This window comes from Nesoenas mayeri, assembly GCF_963082525.1.
Source record: "Nesoenas mayeri genome assembly, chromosome: 4".
Taxonomy (NCBI): domain Eukaryota; kingdom Metazoa; phylum Chordata; class Aves; order Columbiformes; family Columbidae; genus Nesoenas; species Nesoenas mayeri.
The window spans coordinates 68,596,281-68,620,955 of record NC_137540.1 but is presented as its reverse complement, the minus strand read 5'-3'; the positions used below and the strand labels follow the sequence as shown (position 1 = coordinate 68,620,955).

Here is a 24,675-nt window from a genome sequence, read left to right as displayed (position 1 = left end):
CTCAAGTCCTGACCCTCCGAAACATTAATGAATCCCAATGGCAAAGCATGCCATATTTTACTGGTACCTGTATGTATTCCACCAGTTAAGACACTAGTTTGAGATAAATCATTTAAGTGATTGGAGTAAATGACGTAGACACAAATTTCAGTGTTTGCTGGATTTACAGTTGATGGAACTTTTTACCTTCAAGGCAGGGAGTTTGTGTTTTGGTGGTGGTGGTTTATTTTTGTTGGGGTTTTTTGGTGGTTTTGTTTGTTTGGTTGGTTTTTTACCATAGCACAAATAATAGATGAAAAAGCATCAACTTCCAAAGTTTAAAAAAAGATAAGAATTCTTTTGGATACCAGAAACTTCAGATGCAAATCCTACTCATCAGACAAGATATAATCTAGATCTAGTATTTACTGTACGTACAGATTACAAAACTGTCACTGGGGCCAGTATCACAACGCTTTTTCCTGCACTTTGCACTCCCAGGGCTAAGTGTCTTTGTGTAGATCTTCACACCACATTCTAAATCATCATTGGTTTACTGTGATTTACTGATGAAACTTTTCAGATGCTGAACACAAGCTGAAGACTCTCCATATAGGAAGTCCTTCCTGAAAGGTCACACATTTTTGTAATTCACTCAGCAGTAAACCAATACATAGAACCTAGGAAAAAATATATTTACATCTTAAAATTTCTGTTTGTAGTTGCTTTTAAATCCATACAAAAGAGTCTTATTTGTTCGCATCAAAAAAACAAGGACCCATTTATTCAAGTGATTCCTAATTCTGACAACAATGAGCACCTCTGGAATTTATTTTAACCTTTTCCCTGAGTGGAGAAAGTTTTTCTAGGGAACATGAAATATGAAGCGATTTGACCTTTTCAGCTATAGCCAGGACTGTGGTAAGAGCTTTTGTTTCCACTAGATGCTATCCTTAAATTATTCAATTATTTGATTCCTGCTCTCAGAAGAAATACATCATCTTGGCATGCCAAGCCTCTGGTCACAGCCTTCCCCAAGAAAGGTGTTCTTTTCCACAGTACTAAAACTCTGTTTTCCAATATATTATTTAACCACCAATCTAGTTACTTGTACATCTAGTGATTTTAACAGAAACATCAAAAGTATAGAGATTTTAGGATTAAATCATACATTAGATTAGATAGTTACCTTGTTTCCAGCTAATTTCATTACCATAAACTTGAAGCAGAGTCCTCAGGAAATCTTTTGCATTGAAGCAAATAATCGGAACTTTGCAATGTAGCATTTGAGACAACACTTGCCTGCACAGAAGTAGTTCATTAACACACACTATACTGCTACTAGATTTAGTGAATCTATTTACTTTATACATTTAATTAGCACCTAATACTACAGTTAACACAAGACATTTCTTTATTCCTGTAAGACCAGAATATTGTATTTGAATATTAAATTCTCAGCTCAATAATATCTGAAGCCTCATTCTATAATAAATTAAACATTATAGCAGATAGGCCTTATCACACATCCATAAAGAAAACAAATCCTTACTTGACACTCAAAATTAAACGCAATCTTGATCTGAAACAGCAACTGGCATCCCCATAATGCTTTAATATACTGAAATAGGATCACAGAGGCTTCTGAATTAATGTAGTATTGTAAAATAATGATTTCAAAGTTACTAGGCAATCTAAATTTCCATAATTGCATAGTGTTATGCTGTTATTTAAATCTAGTATGCTTCATCTTTGTCACATTTTTCCATTCCTCTTGGAAGTGCCTATAATTCCCACATTGATGCTATTTTAAATAGATTTTACCAATTATATATATATATTAGTATATAGATTTTACTAATTATTTGTGTCATGCTTTATAAGCTCTATTTTGGGTAATATAGAAAAATAATTATTATAGAGCTTTCAAGTCTTATCTATCTTGGATGGTATGCAACCATAGTACCACGTTTTAAGTTTTTTGGAAATATTAGAGATGGTGTAGACCATAAGGTATTAATGTATACAGTGTAGATCCACTATTAAACAACTGCACTATTCTTACAATAAATAATTACTTATAGGTTTTATCTAAATGCTAATACACTTACTCAACCTGTTTATTACTGAATTTATACTGTTCATATATGCATGCTTTATTCATATTTTATTCTCAATTCAAAACAATCTATATTCAAGCTAACAATATGTTATAAAATGAGTTGTCATATAACTCCAATATTAGAGCTGGGTAAGTGCAGGTAAGTGAAGTGATTTGTTTCAAGTCACAGTGGAGCAGTGGCAGAGATGCAACTAAAAACCACGTGTAACACCTTGAAAATGAATACTTTGGAACTTAATAATCCAATTCAGCAGTTTACAATAAAGCAGTTATTACTGAAAGCCATAAAATATTCTAATGAAGTTTTAACATGCAGCTATGATATCTAAGACTCAGTTTCAGTTCTCATTTCTCCCTTTATGGGATACTATTTCAAAGTTAATAGTACAGAATAAAAATGGATTTTGTTCATACTAACTGGAAGTTTAAAACACAATCCAACTTTTTAAATTTAGTCCAACTACTAAATAGATACATAATTCATTTACTTTAAAAATTCAATTTGTAACATTATTACTCAATACTAGGAACCTTCATTCAGGATCTCAAAGGCCATTAAAAAAAGCCCACCGAAATATTAGCTCAAAAAGGATGTTTACTATAATAATGTCCACCAAAAACATACAAATAAGAAGTGCAGTTCAGGAAAGGGAAGACACAAGAAAGATCAATCTGGAAAAACAGTATTTTTTGGTGCCATACAGCTGTAAGTTGTTGATAAAGGATTTCTAGGTGAATGTAAGCAGCTCCTACCAGAATCCCAACCTAGTTCTGTAGGGCTGCAGTTAGTGATATGCTGACCCAATGGAACAGTCTATTCTTATTTGGTTTATATTAGCCCAGGCTTGACACAGAGCTAATACAATTAATATGAAATTCAATGAGCTTGACGTATAAGGAGATTGAAGTCTGTGCCATGTAATCAACACCACTGTTGCTAAAAGCATATGTAAAGCAAAATAGTATTTTTTCCTACATACTCTCACCAAGCAAATTTCTTGTGAGCCTGTTGTTCTTGTTCCCAAAGAGATGACCATTCAGTTTTTAAATAAATTAATTTATCATCTTCAGTAGCAGCATTCCAAGTACAGTCAGTTGAAGAGTAACTGGGAGGGCAACAATGATCAGTCTGATTCTTCACTAAGACAACAACTCCTTTTACTGATGAGGTTAAGACCTGTTAAGTATAATTGCAATAGTGTTTCCTCTGACAGATTTCATGCAGTCTTATAAAAAAAAAAATCCCAAATAATTTACAATATGAAATCTATTATGCACACTGGAGCTATTACATACACCAGTGACACAGTACAGGAACACACAAGTCTTCAGCCTTGAAACACAAATCCAGACATAGACATGGTAAAAAGCAGTAAAAAAATACTTGAATTAAACAGCCTCACTTGAAGTATACAAATACCCATTTAGGCCAAGCGGTTTCTTTTTTCAAGTTTTACATAGTAACTAAAAATAAAATGTAGTCAGAAATATTAAGGTCTATCTTGGTTTACGTTTATATTTTGGTAAGCAATAATACACTGAAGTGATCAAGGTTCTAGGCTTCCGATGAACATGGGTTTGCATTTGTCAGTCACACGCACCGTCCAAATGGTTCTAAAAAACTGACTAAACAAAACACATCACCCACTAACCTGCTCCGAGTTGAGCTGTGAAGAACCATCTTGAAATACCATAGTAGTTACAAAAGCCACTGCCTTTTCTATAGTTGCAAGCAATTTTCTTTTTTGTTCACATCCCAAACTCCTGATATCACAAGGATAATTTTCAGAAGGCTCTGTTTGCCCAGAAGTACAGTTGTATCTTCTTTCCTGTGAAGAAGTGTAGATCTTTACAGGCAGTCTTCTTGTTTTCTCTGAACAACATATCGGCACATCTTGCTTTCTTTTAAGAGGAGCAGCTATGTTCTTTTCACCATCCTTTGGGTTTTTCGCTTCTACTGAAAGATTTCTTTTTCTATATCCCCATGTTGGCAAGTCTAAATCCTGGAAACAGCTCACTGTTTTGGTATCTTGACAGCCATGCATTTCATTGGTATGTACTGTCCTGGCTATCTGACCAGCAGTACTTTTTTCAGGGCTAGCAGATGTTTTTAATAAGCCAATTGTGGAATCATGAAGCTTCTGGAAAAATTGGAAATATTTTAGTGAACAAATTATTCGACTTACTAGGAGAAATACAAATAAATGTACACAAGCTAATTTAGATATGCTTTTCAGGAAGTGGTATTTTATTAAAAAAATATTGATACTAACAAAAAATCAGTTTTCAAGAACCACATTACATAAACCAAAATTCAATTATTTATCAGTAAAGATTATTTTGTTGATTTATATTGTTTACATCAAAACCCACCATTTTTTTAAATCTAATTTTAGTCCAACACTAAAAATGGTGAATTAACAACTGTAAGATGCATCTAGTCCAGTAGTCTGTCTTTTATAGTGACTTGGTTATTAGTGACCTTCGCCTGAAGAGAGAATAGACCATTTCCATCTTCAGCTTCAATATTCAGAGCTTTTTTCATTACAGCTTCGTTTACTCAAGAACTTTTAGAAGGGCACCATAATGACTGCTTTGGAAATTTGGCACACTGAGCCAACTGGATTTCCACCAATTTCTTCAAACAACTTACAAGACGTAAAAATATACATGAAAGATGAAATGAAGAAGTATTATGAGGTATGTGAATAAATATTCTATTCTGCTTAACCCACTATGCCCAGAACAGCTTTCCTACTCCAGATAGTCCCTGGATCCCTTTATGGCAGCATGCTATTAAATAGTATTAAGCAAGAAGGTGCATGGTAATTTTACAATTCAACTCTTTCATCCTTGATTTCCTTCACAAATTTCCTTGATATTCCACAGGCCCCAGTATTTTATTGCCGTTTATTTTGCTAGTTTCTTCTACAGACTCTCAAGATGAGACAGAGTCTCTGCCTTGATTTCATAAATAATGACTCTGGACTGGCAACTGGTCCAAGATTCCCCAAGATAAATGTGTATTTAACTATTTACATATGTAGAGAGTTATATCTTCCATCAATACTCCTCTTATGTCTTGATCATCAACAAGCCCTATAGGAGATGGCAAGTTTTTGACCCCTAAGGCATTTGAAAAAAATTATGTATTGCTAGTGATGCATTTGCAAGCTGTTTCTCAGAGTTTATTTAGACTCTACTATTGTATATTTACACTCAACTTACTCAAATGAGGCAACTATAAAAGAATACAAGTTCTTGTAAGTTCAGCCTTTTGCATGATGGTGTTTTTAGCAGTCTGCTTCATACTGGTGCTTAGCCATACTTTTTTTTCTTTCCGGACAGATTTTAGTATTAATTTTAAATGTCCCCTATTCGTTTTAATAAACCTCTATGCTATCCACAAACATTCAATTTGCAGAGGGGATACTCCATATATTTTCTTTTAAAAGTTCCTTCATTTTTATGTAATTTCCTTTTCTGAAATGAAGCATTGATGTGGTGACTTATCTATCTTTTCATGCCTCAGAAAGATTATAGTCCCTGTCAAAGCATCTTTCAGCAGGAAGATTTTGAATATGATCTCATACAGAATCAAATAAAAACCAATTTATCTTTTAAGTTGTCTAACAGTTGAGCAAAGCAGTTGTCTCCTAATTTTTAATCTCAGCATCATACATAAGCGTAACATTCACTCAACTGAAAAGTAACTGAAGTCTCTCATAATTACTGTATTTTCTGCTCCTGTAGCACAGCCAGTCTCCTTTGGTACCTCTGCTGTCATTACCATTCCAAAAACTAAGGCTTTCTCACTTCAAAAGAACCACAAGTTACTGCTCTGCAGGGCTCCCATCCTTTCCCCAAGGTGACAATTTTCACTGACTAAAAATATCGTCCATCTCTATTCAATCAGTATTGACTGAGTAATCCAGGATGACAAAGCCCATTTTTTTTCTTGTTTTGCAATATTCCTGAACCCAGTTCCCATATTCCCAAACCTCAGAACTATGAAAAAGGTTTAGACTGCTTGAGATCATACTTGACAGGATCAGCTCTACAGCTAAAATACAAATAACAGGTTCTAAGTAAATAGAAAAAGGGAGCTAATAAGCTTTTGCTACTATCAAAATGAATAGTGGTTGTTATGAAAGAAGACAAATAAATTGGACTTAGGCAATGCTAATCAAAAAGTTGACATTATAAAAAGTTACCATAAGTGGAAAAATAATAGCACAGAAGGACCAAATGCTTAAGAGCTGTAGAAGGGCAATTAATCCACTCAAGTGTATTCTCCAGTCAAACTAGAAATAGTTTTACTGTTTAACAAAGTAGAATTTGAATTAGGACATTCAAGTAATTATAGAGTCAGGAACAAGCAATTCTCTTTTAAAAGTTCAAAAATAAGAACAAAGCAATTTAATTATCAAGTCAGAATAATACAGCTGGAACTACAATTAACCACAGAAAGAAGCAGCATCTTCCAGGAAAAACTGATCTTCTACTAGAAATAAAGACATAGCTGGAAGTAGAGAAAACAACTCACAGGATATAGTTTCATAATTTATATGCATGTAGGAAAATTTCACTAGATGCAGCAAGTCAGAATTAGCACCTCATCATCACAAAAAGAGGTTCCACTACTATCTATGTGCACCCACAGCTGCATGTCAATCTGTGAGCCACTTTAATTTGTAGGAAACTATGCCACCCCACAAAAAAAGAAAACTTTTTTTACATCTTGACCAAACTGAATTGACTTGCTGAAGTGTGCAACATGCACCAGAGTCAGATTAAGGAAGGCTGTGAAATTTGCAGCTGGGACAGGAGTACACTTGCAGCACTTAGAACTCATCAGTTAACTCAATGGATCTTACAATCACAGTCTGAGTTGGGGCCACCCCTGTTATCCAGTCTCATTCTTGTACTGGCACTCACTTGTGTGTACCAAAACCAAATTCAGAGAGATGATTAAACCAAAAATTTAATTTCCTAATACAAAGTAATTTTTCATATCAATCACCTCACTTTATGTAATGACAAGTACCAGGCTATGGAAGGACCAAAAATGTAAAACAAGGAAAAGCAGAAAAGAAGGAATAGGTGGCGAGACAGACTGGCTAACAGTGCTGCAAACCCACAAATTAAGGAGATTAATCTGTCCCGATTTCAGCTGAGATAGTTAATTTTCTTCCTATTAACTGGTATAGTGCTAGGTTTTGGATTTAGGATGAGAATAATATTAATAACACACTGATGTTTCAGTTGTTGCTAAGCAGTGTTTACACCAAGTCAAGGAATTTTCAGCTTCTCATACTGCCCTGCCAGTGAGGAGGCTGATGGACCACAAGAAGGTGGGAGGGGACACAGCCAGGGAAGCTGACCCCAACTGGCCAAAGAGATATTCCATACCATAAAATGGCATGCTGAATATAAAACTAGGGGGAAAGTTAGCTGTGGGGCAGCTGCTCAGGAACTGGCTGGGCATCGGTCAGCGGGAGATGAGCAATTGCACTGTGCATCACTTGTTCTCAATATTATTTTATTATTTTCTCTCCATTTTCTGTCCTATTAAACTGTCTTTATCTCAACCCACAAATTTTACTTCCCCACCACCACCATCCCACTGGGTGTAAGGAAGTGAGTGAACGGCTGCATGGTGTTTAGCTGCCTGCTGGGCTAAACCACAACAAATCATACAAGCAACACCTACAGAGCAGAAAAAAAATGAAGTGCCACTAGCAACTCTGGAAAAGACAGAGTCGTCTTCTGTAGGAATACAGCCAGGTAACAAAATAACATGTTAAGTTTCATCCACACAGTTGTTATAAGGACATTTAGTACACAGAATGATGTGTTAACTCCAAACAGGTTATCTAAAGGCCACATTATCTATTGGCTCTTCTGTAGAGCACATGAGCATCATATGGGCCTTGCCAGTTACGGATGATGACAATTCACAAAACATAAGCCACTTCACTATTACTGTGAAAAGAAGCTTGCTGCATTTTGAGGGACTTTTGGGGGTGCTAGTGCTTGTTCAGTGATGGAGGTCTGAGAACCTTTTTAAACCCTGGTTTAGATAGCTAAATGTGACAACCCCATTTTTTTTCTGATCAATCTGTCGCAAAAGACTAACTTCCTGTAACAAGAAAAGCAGAAGTAGGGCCAAGACTCTCATAGGTAAGTAGATGACAAGTGCAAAATAAGGCAGAGGAAAGTTAACTATGGGTGTATGTGTTAACTATGAGCGTATTGTGATAAAACTTACTGTGAAAGACCCAGTCTATAACAACTTCAAACCTTCTACAAAAACACTGCTTTTAGTGGTCTCTAGTCTTAAAGTGTGCTTGCCTTTTCATTTTTCAGACGTTTATTTTCCTTTGTCTTCTCTATACCTTTAAGAAAAGAACGGGAAACATTTTACAATTCCAATTAATCTGAAAGCAGTGCATATAACTTGGGTTACATACAGTGTTCCATTACTGACACTTTTACCAAGGCAACTATTTTCCTCAAATTAATATTATGCATGCTTAAAAAGGCCCTGCAGGTTCCTACATATGCATATGTAAAAGCGTGATCTGTCCCTATTAAGAAAAAATGAATTCAAATTTGCTACAAAGCAGAGAAGCACTTTCAACAGTTTTCAGAAAAGGCATTACTGTCATACTGTAAATATGCATATTTCTTTCTTTAAAGCAAACACATTCCATCTTGGTCGAGGTAAAGCTGGAGGAACGGGCAAGAAATAACAACAAAAACTCTACACACTTCACACAGCTCAACTGTTTTCTTAGGCAGTATTATTCCACAATTTTCTTCAGTAAAACCCTGTTTGCATATACATTTTAGCATATCATGCCCTACAGAGAACTGACCATGCTTCACTGCAAAAGATATGTTTTTCTACATTGTTCATCCTCGCAGTAGAACAGCTATTGTAAGACCAGACAAGAGCAGAGAGCAAGGAGAATTCAGACGTATCCAACTGAAAGAAAAGTCAGGTAGTGACTAACACCACAAGAAGCCAGAGGGCTGTCAGTGCTGGGTCTCAGACTGAGCCCTGTGTTGCAGCACGGCTGTCAGCCTGGGCCCAGCGCTGAACCACCGCTGACATTTACCCTGCAGCTTTGAAAGCAGAAAGATGCTGCAGTTTAAGGAAGGCTTAGTAAATGCACTTCAGGACTCTGCACCATGCTAAATGAAACAGTTAGGACATGCCTGCAACGCTGTCCAGTAGCCCCAAGAAAAGGAGAAGGAAGTGATAAAAGTACAAGGGGCAACAGGACAGCAGTAATTACAAACTTGGCAGGCACAGGAAGGGGAACAGTGAAAAACAGAACTCTGCTGAAGTACATGTGTCTCCAGAGTTTGCAATTAGTTGGACTCCTTTGTCTCTAGATTAGAACCACAGAATCATTTAGGTTGGAAAAAAACCTTTAAGATCATCAGGTCTGACTGTTCAATTCTTCTACTACTCAGCCAAAAGACACCTCATGGGTAAAATACATATTTTGTCCCCTTCTAACTCCTAGTCCACACTGAGTACAACACTCCACTGCCATTTTCAGCTATGAAATCTGCATTACCAGCAGCAAGACACCTTCTGAATCTAATGTGCTGATGACCAATAGCAAACAAAGCACAAGGGGATCTATTTCTGTTTACTGGAACTGTTTTAAAAAAAATTTTGTCTAGGCAAAGCAGGATCCTGTACTTAAAATACTGATACTAAAAAACAAAACCAAACCGCACAAAAACACACACCACATTTTCAAAGACTAACTAGCCTAGTCTCCAGAAGAAACTAAGCTTATTACTTTACAGTATCACATGCAGGTTCATGTTGGTGTATATGTAAAATCAGTTCTCTCCAGCTCAGAGTACTAACCTGAGCTGTTAAAACAATTAATCTGGCATAACTGTATTCGTAGCTTCAAACATTTTAGATTTGGTTTTCTTGAGACTTCCTACAACAATAAAATGATAACTTAATAATGATAGTAACTGAGTTTACATTTGGTGCTTTTAATTGTTTCACAGCTAAATATTTCTTGACAAATTCACCCTCAAGAGAAGAAGAGGAGAATTACATTTCCCTCCTTCCGTATGACAGCTACCTAAAGACCTATACAACCCTGAATTTCTGGTTTACAAAAAAGTTTCACCAGATGGCAGCAGAAACCCATCTTTGCTTTCAAACTCCTTCTTTAGGCTAGATGGAAGCATTACAAGCTTTGCTGCCAAGATAACCACTGAATTTCATCTGCCAGTTGAACTTCACAGATATTTGTCCTATTTGAAACTATTATTCACCTTCTAAAGACAAACAGTTTTTCCAGTAAATAGAATTTAATCTTTAAAGATCTCTCAAAATATACTTCAATACAGTTTGAAACAGATCAACTAACATGACAGGTTTGGAGTTGTTTCTTTTTTAAAGGAGGCACTTTTTCTTCTCTACAGGTCCACGCTGAGCAGCTAAATCTATATACACAGGCAATTTCCTAAAAACAATTAAAATAATTTTGTTCTTAAGCCTGTACACTAGAAACAATTGTAACTACTACACGGAAAACAAGCACAAGGAAAGCTAGTCATGTGTCCTGCCACCACTAAATACTGATACTGTTCTTTCACTCTCCAGTGAATAAAGATTTAGCAGCACTACAAAGACAGCAAGCTCATTTGGCTAAAGATACCAGGCACCTTCATTGTGTTTTCTAAAAAAAGAGAATCTGTAATTTTACAGCTTGATATAGAGTGAATGGGTCAAGAGCAGACAACATAACGACATAGATATTGCACAGTACAAAGTTCCCAAGCCTAAGACAAAAAAAGGTTACACAGGAAAACTAAGGAAGGGAAAATTACAAGGTAGCAAGAGAAATGGAATGGCAATTAAACTGAGTCTGAAAAGAGGTCTGAGTTTCCTTACAATATCGTCCCATTTTAAAATGAATCCACCCCACATTTTTTAAAATGTGTATCAGTGATTTACACAGCAATGAACTATCACCCTTTTCACTGCTACACCATCAGGCTCCACTGATCCAATACTTCACTACCAAAAAAAGAACCTGAACTGTTATTTACATAACACTGAGGCTGCAAACAAGAACAAATGCTAGATTTAAATCTCATCCACCAGATGATATTCCAGGATCTAGTTGTCAGGAAAAAACACACAACTGAAATTTAGTAAAACTCTTAAATTTTATCTACTTCTTTCCAGAGCTACAAAGCTGTCAAACTACAAAATCCAAAGAACTGAGAATAAAAATCCCATCTCGCAAAACTTCCCTAGTATCCACAATGTTCTGAACCAGATTGGGTCAACAAAGACCTGCTGAAGCACTTTTAATAGTACCTAATGTGCTCTACCACTGGGAGCTCATGTCCCTAGAATTTGACAAGGAGTGAGCTGCTAACGAACACGTGTTTAAAGGACAGACATGAGTCTGGAGAGTTCACAGTTCTGGCAGATTCCCATTACCTCTAGTCATCTTTAAGTATCTAGAGTCTCTAGAGTATCTAAAGTTAACAAATACATTTAATTTACAGTATTAGTTAATTAACAGTTTGAAATCCTCATTTACTTCTATACCACATAGCAAGAACAGAAAAAAAATAAATAAATAATGTAATTGAGAGCACTGGCAATATCTTAGTTCCTTGACCTCATGTTGCATTACTTAATCAGAAAAGTCCCAGCCAATGTCAGTTACAGCCTCATTTCAGTTGTAAACCTGGAAACATAAAGTCTCAGGTGTTTCTTTTTTTTTCTTTTTGAAAATAGGGACTAGAGATCTGATATTGTTTTGGTTTCAGTTTTTCAACTGAAAATGGAGACACTTAAGCAGTCTAAGATTTACTCACTCTGGTTATTTTTTCTGTTAGTCTGAACTCCTCCTACAGGAACAGACTGCAAAGCTGTCATAATCCTTTGAGCAATATCAGATAAAGGCACTTGAGAAGCCTCACATCCTATGTAAGATGTGTACTGTTCCATTTTTAAGATTAAACCTAAACAAAGAACACACACAAATAATGCATGATATCAGGGCCACCAATCTGCATTCACATTCTGTTGAAACTGAAGACAAAATACAGCAAACATGTTCAGTCATTCATTCTCTGACAGCACATGACATTTCCTCCCTGCCATGCCTATCAGTTTCTAAGTATTGTAAATAAAAATTAGCAATTTGTAATAATGCATAAAAACTACATGAAACTTCTTTGAAATAGTGTTGTAATATACCAATAAAAATTAAGCAGTCCTGTTAAGTAAAACTAACTTCTAATAAAAAAAAAAATCTGACAAATAAACCAAGAATTATAATTTATGTCTGAAATACTTCCCCTTTCCTAAACATCTTTAAACTAGTCTATATCTAGTGTATACATAAATTTACTGTTATTGGTACTAAGATTTTATAAAGGAAAAAACCTTTCAAGTAGCTGCCAAAATAGAGCCAACACAAGATGCAAGAAACAAGAATTATTATCATAATATACAAACATCAGTGATGTGTTATTTCAGAAAATACTTATCATAAAAGACCTATATTCCTTAAATTGGGTATAATGGATGTACTCGTACTATTAAATATTAATAAACTGTAACTATTTTAATGTTATTTGTCAAATTAAGAAACAGGTCAGCAGTATCTGAAGTCTCTACAAACTTAAACAGCAGCTATTGCTGTTCTAAATTTTATCCTTTTTTGAAAAGCAGTTGCTTTTCCAATTGACCTGTAGCCATATTCTAAAATACATACAAAATACTTAGAGAGCGCCTAAATGTAACATATACAGGAGAATTAGAAACAACGGTGTCCACACTGATGACCTTGTTGACATAATATAGTTAGACCAGCACAATGCATAAAACTTACCACCAACATAAGATAAATATCCCAGATTTTCAAAACAGTTGAAGGATTCAAGCTGTACAAGTCAACTGCTCTACCAAAAACTGCTGTTAAGTACATTATTTTTATACAAGTTAATAACTGCAGTCCTGGTACTCTGGTTTTCAACCCCCAAATGCTGTGCATGAGTAGACTTTCAAGTCATTTAACCATCAAGTAAACAATATTTCCTCTGCTTACATGGGAAAATTTTTTCTTAGCTCAAGACCACAAGCAGATTGCAAGTTTGAATACTTACAAGTACAAACATGCATATCCATCAGCCTGCATTAACATTGGCTATATCTTTCTAGCTCTAGATTTACAGTAAGCATGCAAAAGAGAGACAGAATGGTGTTCTTTCCCATCACACTCCAGGAGTCAGAATCTTTCCCTACACACAACTATTCCTGACTTTTATAAGAGCGAGCAACACTTCTTTCTCGCACAGGGTAAAAACGCTCCCTGACTTCTCAGGGTTGGAAGTGGCAGTCCTAATGCTTCAGGAGCATATCAAAATGAGAACCTAGCAGATTAAACACAAACAAGACACAATGCATGAGAACACATCTAAAACCAACACATTGATATACCATAAATATTGACAACACCAAACTGAATTTATAGTATTTGCCATTTAATAATAAACACAATGGATAGAGAGAGTTAAGCAGCATGAGATCCAGATATAAAAGACATCCAACCAATCAGTTAAAAATGTAAACATTTAAAAATAAGTTATACTTACATAAGTTAAAAGTCTGTCATCAAAAGTTAAGACTACTGAAGTTAAAGCTGGTTTATTAACCCTCATCAATATGTACACTACTTGAAAGCAAGCACAGCTGATTCCATCAAAATATTAAACACTGGAAGTTATCATACTGTAAAAGCCTATTTAGTTCCATTGGTACACTGGGGAGCTATATGAAAATTTGATAAACAGTCTAACAATGCACATGAACATAAAGTATGAAAGCATTAGGACTCTGAATTGAAATGCCTATCACTATAAATTATACAGCAAACTCCAAGTTCAAAAGATAAATTTAAACTTATTTTTCTTTGAAGAGCCCAGTATGAATAGGTACTGGTTTAAATGGAGAAGGTAGGCCATAAGTTAAATTATGAGATAAGGGAATGGTCTTAAAACAGATGGTCTTGGTACTTGAAACAGATTCTGGTACATATTCCAATACATTTTTAACAAAACCAAATCTTCTTAGGGGAATTGTAAGAGAAACAATTACGGAATGTCTGCCTTGCAGAACTCTCCTGTTCAGGAGCAGATTACATCCATATTCCAAAATCTGGAATGCCTTCTCCACCTTTATTTTTCAGTTCACATATCAGACGTTCTTAGCATGCAAGAAAACTGATCTCAAGGGTATGAAATGTTCCTTTTTCTGCTATGCTGCGTGCAGTGGAAATCAAGATATAGGCTAGCAGAAGAGCAGTCTGAATGTAATTCATTCAAATAACTAATGTATTACTTCATATCACAGCATTCTGACAAAACTGAGATTTGAACATGGTGGTGGGTGCCAAAATCAGCATACAATCCAAACTTGGTAGCTGTCGCAGTTAAACATGCATTGCAATGATAGGTAAATGTTAGCCTTGATAAGCTAATACTTATCATTCTATAAACTTGTAGACAGTTTACATGAAGATGTTTTCCTTTTTAAGAGTACATTGAAGTTTAAACATTAAGTACTTCACTGGTGATAAAATTCTCATCTTCCAGACCACTGGCTTTAGCCTCAGCCTGCTGTTCAAGCTTCTCCACCATCTCTTTCAAGCGTTCTTGGTCTCTGAAAAAATACACATACAAGTTCCTTTCCATCTGATGCAGTTTATTAGACTCTAAAAAGTTTTTCTTTGACTTCACATCAGCAAGCAGATCCATAAGGAGTTGATTCAGTTTCTTTAAATCAGTCTCCAGTTGGTGAAACTGCTCAGTAAGTTCCTAACAAAAAAAGATAAAAAAATCATTACTTTTATATTGTTAATACACTAGCTGAATTAGAAATAAAGTTCTTTGCTTTTGGTAGCCACTTCTGTTTGTAAGTGAAAAGTCACCACAAAAAAAAAAAAAAAAAAAAAAAAAAAATCAAAACACAGGTGATGAAGGAGGTGATGAAGGATTCCATTCAATTTATGTAACTTTAGAGCTCCACGTAACAGTACGCACATCAGGTAATGAAAATGTAATTTCATTTACTTGTTTACTAAACCAGTTCACACCATAAGAATCTGCCCCTCAATTAGACAGGTGGTTGAATAAGATTTTCAATCGATTACAAGTCTTTGTAGTTAGTCAAATCCTTAAAAAACCCACAAAAAAACAAAGAAAAAAACAAAACCACACACACAAAAACCACACCAAAAAAACAAAACACCACACAGGAAAAAAGCTAATTAAATTTTTAAATTAAATCATTAATTACCAGCTACAATTTTCCCAAAAGTCACCCTTATGATAGTTCAGTGTAAGTAGGCTAGTCGTCTATTTGCACATTATTTCCTAATTAAAGGAACTACTTTTCTTGAAAAACAGTAGCAATAGAAAGAGATATCACTATGTTTTAAGAAGTAACTTGGATCAATAACGGTATTTGATAGATATAATAACGTTATCCCTAGAGGCGTACTGTTCCAATTACAAAGTTTCATTATTAAACAAAAACTGTTGTATATGTTGCAAATTCCCTTGACAGATGGAAGTGTTAAATATATTTTGTTGTATTTAACCAAGTAAGTATTATGTACCAGAAGACTTCCTTCAATCCGTTTCTTAGATATCTACAATTACTTAAGAAACAAACCAGGTTGCATTTGACAACCCTATTGCCATTTAAAAGAGGCTCTAAACCAAACACTTGGGAGCTCTGCAGCAGGACTGTCCTGCTAAAACTGTCCTTCAAAATTCTGATATTCTTATTTTGTCCAAATGAGCCACCTATGACCAGACTTTTTAAGGGGCCAAACTCCACTATTCAGGTGTTACAGACAACAGGTAAAAAAAACCTGTCTCAGTAAGGAGAAATTTAAACTACTTTTCCAGTGACACCATTTCCACATAACATATTTCCCACACTATGAACTTACTACTCATACAGGACTGTACACACCTTTGAAAGGAATTAAAAGTTAAATGCAATTATTTGCTCAGAAACAAAAAAATTACCTGACAAGATTTACAAAATTCTAACATTTGCTAAGAACAACACAAATACTGGGCCCATCATCATTATGCTATTAAATTTGTTGCTGATATGTGCGTGCCTGTGTGTGTCTACAACCTTCACACCACATCTTTCTCATTAAAAGGATAGGGCACACATTAATGTAATAATTTTAATAACTAGATAATGGCTTACCTGACTACGGAGTTGTATCTGATTTCCCCCATGATACAGAGCATCATAAAGGGTATCTATATCGCTTTCTAGCTTGGACAAAAGGAGAGACTGTTCTTGAGAAGATGCTTCTAGCTGATCTTGTGCTGTAACACAGTCCTGCTTTAACTTCTGAGCCATCTCTACCAGGCTTTCGTATGTTTTAAACAATTGTTGGTTTTTATTTTCTCCTTCCAGAAGCTGATATAGTCTGTAACAAATGAAATTAGACACAAGCATTTTTAAGTTTCCTAAGCACTCCTGTCATTATTAGTCAAGATAAGATGTTCATGTTGAGAAGTCAGAGGACTAGTAAAAGACAGTACTGCTCAAGGTACTCTTACAACTCTGCTGTATCTCCCACTAATTGAATGATTCTATCTATATATAGCTAGTATGTGATCAATAGGACTCCACAATATTTAAATATTAAATTAACAGCAATGAAATACCAAAGTAACCATTAATTAGTACACAATGAATGCAAATAGAAATTGTCAATGTGCTTTTACCAACTATTTCCCAACACTGCAAATACAACAAAGTAAGATCCAACTTTTTTAAGGGCTAAAAACCAGCAGACTTCAATGGCCAATGAGAAATAAGATAAATCTTTACGACATTTTCAAGCTTCCTGGACTATTTCCCATTTTGTGTCTATGAAGAGACTGCTAAGAAATTCTCCAATTAGTTATGAGTCATGCGAACGACAGCAATATTTGCCATACTAAACTGTACCTTTACCCTGCATCAAGAAGAATAGATACGATTAGATCTCTTTGCTCACTTGCTACCACCACCTCAGCATATTAAAATCTTTGGAAGCTGGAGCCTCAATACAGAATCCGACTGCCTCTACTAAGAGCAGGAGCTATGTTGCAAAAGTAATTGAGTTTCTTTCAAGTGTCTTCTGCTCTCAAACCCTTTAGGGAGTTTATCACTTTTTCCAACTTCCCTTCAGAATCATGAATACTAACACATGCCTTTTTAAAAAAAGAAAGTGAAAAAGTAGCCAGACAGTATTCTCATTTAGTGATTCAGACTCGTAATGATAAACCTGAACAAAAACGTTACAAGCTGCCAATGCAAACACACAGTGGGAGCGAAATTAATGCAGTTATTCACTGTGCAAGACCATACTCAACTATCACTTAACAATTATTAAGACTTAATTACTTAGACGGTGAAAAACTAGACTTCTACGTGGGTGACAGGACACTGAAGCCAGATGGCAAATCAAGCAGTAAGAATGAGCTAAACGCATTCCATATATTGAAGGAGTCATTCCTCTCCCCTACCACACGGGGGTTTTGGTAGGCTAAGATGCAGAGGCCATGCACATGATCTGGGAAATCATTGTTATTAACAGCTCCCTATATCTATACCTCTAGAATAACTTTTAAGAGGTCCTATATCAGGACACCACATAAGATGGGGTTTAGTTTGAATATTCATTATATTCTGAATATTGCTTGGGAATGCTTCAGCAATATTAAAGACTGATAACTGAAGATTTTTTTCCTTGGGCAAACCTCAAAAGAATTTCAAAGGATAATCAAGAGGCAAGTCTCATATCTTGAAGGCTTCAATTCTGGAGAATTCAAAATACTAATTGGCTATAGCAAGTAATTAAGAACTCAGCAATAGAAAGGGCCTAGATTGCCTAAGCCTTTATCTCCGCAATATAATTTCAAAGTAAGTCAAAGTTCAATAGTGACTCTAATGCTTACCTGCAAGAGAAACCATCATTTGAACTAATAGTTTTTCTCGGTTTTGCACGCTGAGTTTGCTCAGCTGTCACCTGTAGTCTCTGTTGTAACTCATTAATGCTCTGTTTCAGCGGTTCCACCAGATTCTCAAGGTGACAGTAGATCTCCTTATGTTTCTTCAACTCCATTTCACAGGCTAGCTCGATAAGTTCAAATGATGCTTTCTGTCTTACCAAATGCCTGCATATTTCATCTTGTCTTGAAGCATAATAATCCTGCTGAGCAATCTGACGATCCAAGTAGCTTTTCACCACCGGAGCAGTGAACAGTCGTGCATTCTCTTTCAGAAGGGGAAGCAGCTCTTCATTGTTTATCCGAGTTATATCTTGTTTAATTGTTGAAATTTCATCATTTAAACTACATATTTTGGCATCAAGGTTCTCTTGTTTTCCAGTATCCTGCAAAAAGTAAAATATTTGTTAATTTCTTCCTGGTTCCCTCCAAGCCACTTCCCTAATGCATTTCTTCAGTCCACACCAGATTCATGTAGTTCAGTCTCATTTAACTTCACAGATACAAAAGACGCAGTGATTGCAATGTAACCGCCACAAGTCGTTTTACAGAACTTAAAAACATAAGGCAAATACAGACTTTAAAAGTACATATAACTAAATGTATTTAAATAAACAGTGATTTCATTTCATTGCAGCACCAGGAAACAGTTTATCATGAAAAAAACAGACATGCTTGAAATCTGGGTTCTAAGTGAAATTACAGCTCATCTAACTGAAATCTCACATGCAAACATATTTTTTTATATATTTAGTCAGATGACTATCAACACTGCTATCAGAATCAATCTTTTTCAAATTACCCTAATCAATCAAGCCCTATATGCTAGTCATCCATAAATGAAAATATGCAAACTGACACGATGCCTCAAGTTAGCCCGTGACTGGCGTAAGTTAATATTTTGCCTTCTGTTACAATTTCTCCACATACTTAAATTCCAGTAGTCATATCTGCCCATCGTCACTTGTTCAGAGATTTCTGAGGCTTCAACTATCCGATCCATTTATTTGGTATTTAAAACACATCACCATATTACACATACTCGAGTTTCAAAAGAGTAGGTGAACTAAAACATCTCAAGTTCATGCTATGGAATACAGATAGGAATACACTTCTCATATTAACTCCTCAATATCACAAAATTTCAACCAAAGTTAAGCTTTTGTTTGTTGTACAAACAACTGAGAGCCAGTTAGAATTTGAAATTTCAAACTTGAACTAAACTGGAAAGGTACTACTAAATTCTGGGGTTTTTAAGGTAGTAATTCTGGAAAACAGACTTAAAGGTACTCTGCCATACCAAAGCATTTCTGACTATAGAAACCAGAGCTATTTCACATGAGAAATGTTGTGGCCAAGACTAAAACTTTATAGAAGTGCAATTTTACTATGTAAAAATATTTGAAATCACAATAATTCAGCAATTCCTCTTACTAGATCCAGAGAATATGCCTGCCTGTTTAAAACTCACCTTCTGCAGCTTACCTTGTCATTTAAGGACTGCAGCATGCTCTCCACACACTTTATAGCTGAATTCATGCTCTCCTCTTTAGCTTGCATCTGAATTAGCTGGTGCTGAGCACAAATATACGCGGTCTGGAGCCTGGTCATCTCTAGACTCTCTTCACAAATTTCATGAGACTCATCAGAAGTGACTTCTTTGCTTATATCTGCAAGTAGAAAGCTGTCTTCATGTGAATTTTCAACCTGTTCAGACATACCTTGACAAGAGTGGGTTTTTAAGTATGAAGTAAGTGCTGCAGTGCTTTGTTCTTCCTGAGACAAATATTTGTCCAAAGAAAGTTGGGAAAAAAACACTGGATGTGAAGCTGACCCTTCTTCTGAATCTGAAGCAGTGAAGAAAGAGGCCAGTTTCTTAGCTGCATCTATAAGAGACTGCAGTTCATTATTGAGCTTATTACTTGCTGCAGTAAACACTGCCAGTCCTTCTTTCAAATCTTTATGTGCTTCTTCCTCTTCGTTTTTTAACATTTGTAGTACACGGCTGTTTTCAGAAATCATTATTTGAAGCTTATTATGCCGATGAATTTGTAGTTTTTTTAACTTCTGAAGAGTTTGAAGCTCATCCTCTAATTTCTTCCGTTCCTCCTCTTCATCCTCCTCTTCTTGGCTACTGTTCTTTGAAGCCACGGGCTTCAAGGTTTTAAGGACTTCATCCAGTGAATTTCCTTCCAAAATGGGCTTACCAGACTCAAGAAGACTATCAAACTCTTGCAGTTCTTTTTCAGATACCACACACTGCTCATTTACATTTCCACAAAACCACTCCATAAATGATTTCTCTTCCGAAGACTCAAACAGCCAATCAAAATCTTCTCCATTAAGCTCATCAGCTTTGGGATATCCAATTTTCTTAAGAGTTTCCACAAAATCATTCCCACAGCTCATGATTAAAATATTTTTGTAAGCAGAAAAGATCCAAATACATGAAAAAAATCTGGGATATTATTCCAGTTGTAATTTTTTTGTCGTTTTAAATGAATATTCAGTATTTTAGTAAAAAGAGTCTGCACAGGAAAAAGGAAGCGTCAGATCACACAAAAAAACTGAATGCTATTCTGCTTTAGAGTTGCTATTGGAAAACTAGAAACAAATTTTTATTTCAGAGATGTCTTAATAGATCTTGTTTATCAAATCAGGGGACATATTTTTACATTGATTAAAGCCCCGATCTTTGCAAACACTAATGTTTTTCCTTAATTCATATAAATTTACTATTAAAACAGAATACTACCATGAATTTAAAAGCAACAGGTGTAAATACTGAGTAATTCACTAGCCTGCAAAAGTGATTTACTTATATAGTTTCCTCACATTAAATAAAAAACCCCCACCCACAATCATTTTATTTCTTCCAAAATGAGAACAACTTTCAGTTTGTTCTAAAAACAAAACTACAGTGACATTACACTACGCTTCGAGATACTGCTTATAGTGATTTTTTTTTACTTCGGCAGCAAGCAGAACCTTGTCTTCCAAACTTCCATTCTAAAGTTTCCTCTGAAAATGGAGCAAGAAATCCTTTACCATAAAAAACTCTCAACGTAATACTGCACTTTACTTATCAAGTATAAAATATAAAACTAAGATTGGTGTAAGAACTCCGGTGTAATAGTCACAACTTAAAAATTATAAGATAAAGGAGTTTGCCGTTTTGCTATTTCCTAGCATATAAATCATCAGCTTTCAGATCCTAAAGTGAACACAACAAATAGCTAAGAATAGGAGAAATTATCAAGAAAGTTAGGCCTTGTCTGCAATACACGGGTAACATCCATGGGTTTTTTTTAGTTTGGTATTACTTAATACTTTGTTTCTAGAACATACATTCCACCAGAAAACCCTACTTTGCCAGCTGGCCTGGAGGGCATGAGTGCTAAAGGAGTAACTGCATCCTTCTGAAATTCTGTGTATTTAGTTATCTTAGAGTTACAGATTATATAAGAAACAGACTTACAGAGTGCACACCGCTTTCTGTATGCGGATCACTGAGGGACGCTGACACTGCTGCCTGAGCCACCATCAAACACCATAGAATCATTTCGGTTGGAAGAGACCCTCAGGATCATCGAGTCCAAGCATTACCTAACCTAACTATGGCACTAAACCATGTCCCTAAGAACCCCGTCTAAACGCCTTTTAACCCCCCCCCCCAGGGATGGTGACTCCACCACTTCCCTGGGCAGCCTGTTCCAATGCCTGACAACCCTTCCTGTGAAGAATTTTTTCCTAATATCCAATCTAAACCTCCTCTGTTGCAACTTGAGGCCATTTCCTCTTGTCCTATCACTTGCTACTTGAGAGAAGAGACCAACACCCTCCATGCTACAACCTCCTTTCAGGCAGTTGTAGACAGTGATAAGGTCTCCCCTCAGCCTCCTGTTCCCCAGGGTAAACAGCCCCAGTTCCCTCAGCCGCTTCTCATCACACTTGCACTCCAGGCTCCTCACCAGCTTCGTCGCCCTCCCAACCAAACACATCATCTTGGGACCCTTGAGCAAGCCACCCACGATCCCCACCAAGGGGAAGCCCCATGGTCACAGCCAGCCCCGCCCACACGAGTGGGCCCCTCACGGGTTCGCTCTCAGCGCCAACGCGTCCAACCGCCGGCCACATCCCAACTCTGGGGCCGCTGCGTTCCCGGCCAAGAGCCGATCCCGGGCAGGGCAGGACGAGGAGGCGGAGGGGAGAGGGCACGCTGCGCTGGCTGCCCGACCCCGGTACGAGCGGTTCCCGGCCCCGCACCCTCGGTACTCACCACAGTGCTGTGTCCCGGCGGAGCGCTGAGGGGAGAAGAGACGCAGAAAATGGCGGGAAGGCTGAGGAGGCGCCCGCGCGGGGAGGGGCGGGGACGCCGGCGGCGCCAACAGCTCGAAACGCCCGCCACGCGCTAAGTCTCGCGCGGCCTCCCCGCCGCGAGGGCCCGCGTGCCACGGCCCCGCCGTCGACTGCGCCTGCGCGAAAGCGCCTATTCCTCCCCGCCGTCCTTCCGCGCCGCCCGCCAGTGGGGGACGGGATCCTGCGCGGGGATTGGGCGGGGCCGGCCTGCTCACGGTGACGTCACGTAGGCGGGCGATGGGGCGGAGCTCCCCACAGCCGCGGGGGCGGGGCTTGTGGGCGGCGGTTTCTCCCCTCAGGGCGTCCGAGCCCGTCCCGCCGCCCCGGCCCGCTCGGCGGGGTCGTGCTGGGGCCGCGTGTGGGAGGAAGGGGCTGAGGGCGGCCTGGCTGCGGTTCGGCGTCGCTCAGCTTTGGTCCAAGCCGTGCCACGGGCCTGTGTGGCCACCAGCCTCCCCAGAGCGGAGCGACATGGCTGCCGGTGGCCACCCCCCCCTGCCCACGGTGGCTGTAACAGCGATTCATCCCTGCCCAGTCCTTTTGGTATACTTTCCACGGACTTGAGGTCCATGAATTTACCTAACCTCTTTTTGAACCTGCTGATACACCTCAAAACTTCACAAGGCAACAAATTCCTGAACATCACCACCTGCTGCTTAAACAAGCACTTTCCTACCCTCCCACAGAATCTCAGACTGGCTGGGGTTGAAGGGACCTCTGGAGATCATCCAGTCCAACCCCCCTGCTAAAGCAGGTTCACCAGAGCAGGTCACACAGGAAGGTGTCCAGACGAGTTTGAATGTCTCCAGAGAAGGAGACTCCACAGCCTCTCTGGGCAGCCTGTTCCAGGGCTCTGGCACCTCACAGTCAAGAAGTTTCTCCTCATATTCAGATGGAACCTCCTGTGCTTCAGCCTGTGCCCATTGCCCCCCATCCTACTGTTGGGCACCACTGAAAGGAGTCTGGTCCATCCTCTTGATACTCACCCTTGAGGTATTTATGAACATTGATGAGATCCCCTCGCAGCTTCTATTCCCCAGGCTGAACAGACCCAGCACCCTCAGTCTTTCCTCACAAGAAAGATGCTCCAGACCCCTCATCATCTCATCCAATGACCCATGGCTGTAGCACTGCAGGGCTGGTGAATGGCCCTGCTGCATTTACTTTACCTGTGGCCTCCAGAGTGATTTAAAAACCACTGGTAAATTTCCCTTCAGCTCTTCTCTCCGACTTGGAGGGTTCCATGATTTTCTCTGGGCAAAGCGAGTGCTCCGTTCCCTGATGATCTCAGTTGTCTTCTGCACGTTCTACAACATCACTGCACATCACTCCAGGTGCAGAGATGAGGCTGCGCCCATTCCTTGAGGTGTGGGTGCACCGAGGTTTTCTACAACATCCTTCTCTCCAACGATGCTCCATTTTCTTGGCTGTTTGGTTGCTGCTGCCCACGGAGCCCCCAGAAAGCTCTGGACAATGATCACGGGATGTATTCTGCATTGCGAGGGCTGGTTCTGAGCATCATGTAAATTCACCAGCAATCTGAGCATCATCCTTTATCAGCCACTCCTCGCCTTTATCCGTCTCCTGTTTAAGTTTCATGTGCCACAATTTCTGGGCTCCCCTGCTCACCTTGCAATAGCCTCCCTGATGCTGTCACTGAGACACGTAGGAGGGAGGTTTGGGCCACAGGTTTATGTTTGTGTCAAACATTTTACCTGGGCTTCTAGTACAGTGGGGTTTAGTACAGTGGGTTTTAAGCCTTCTGGGTGTTTGTATGCTTCTTGCTTTTGAACTCATTTAGGGTTTTCTGGCATTGCCTCCCATTTTCACATACGTAGTCTTCTTAAAATGGAGTATCTGTCTGCTTTATTTGTCTTGCTCTCTTCTTACAGTGTTAAGCTTAATTATAATGTGGTTGCTACTATGGAGCAGCTCACCCACTAATAGTTCTTGAATTAGATTTTCTGCACCACTAAATTCAGAATGGTGGGTTTGTTGTTTGCTGGGGGTTTTTGTAGTAGTTTCTAAGGCCAGTTATTCTAGAAAGAAACCATGTATTTCATCCAGAAATGTTATCTCTACGGTTCACCCCAATGAGGCATTGACCCAGGCTGTAT

At 37.9% G+C, this 24,675-nt stretch overlaps 1 protein-coding gene across 1 annotated transcript in view; it reads right to left on the bottom strand.

The window, feature by feature from the left end:
• The window catches only part of POLN (DNA polymerase nu), a 111,956-nt gene extending 89,390 nt beyond the window's left edge, over positions 1 to 22,566 (bottom strand). The window contains exons 1-6 of the mRNA XM_080343870.1: positions 22,482 to 22,566; positions 11,984 to 12,130; positions 8,456 to 8,499; positions 3,754 to 4,242; positions 3,088 to 3,278; positions 1,169 to 1,281 (exon numbers count right to left, since the gene is read on the bottom strand). Coding sequence (XP_080199996.1) covers positions 1,169 to 1,281; positions 3,088 to 3,278; positions 3,754 to 4,242; positions 8,456 to 8,499; positions 11,984 to 12,116 — 970 coding nt within the window. The 5' untranslated portion in view covers positions 12,117 to 12,130; positions 22,482 to 22,566. The remainder of the gene's footprint in view (positions 1 to 1,168; positions 1,282 to 3,087; positions 3,279 to 3,753; positions 4,243 to 8,455; positions 8,500 to 11,983; positions 12,131 to 22,481) is intronic.
• Between the last annotated feature and the right edge of the window lie 2,109 nt (positions 22,567 to 24,675).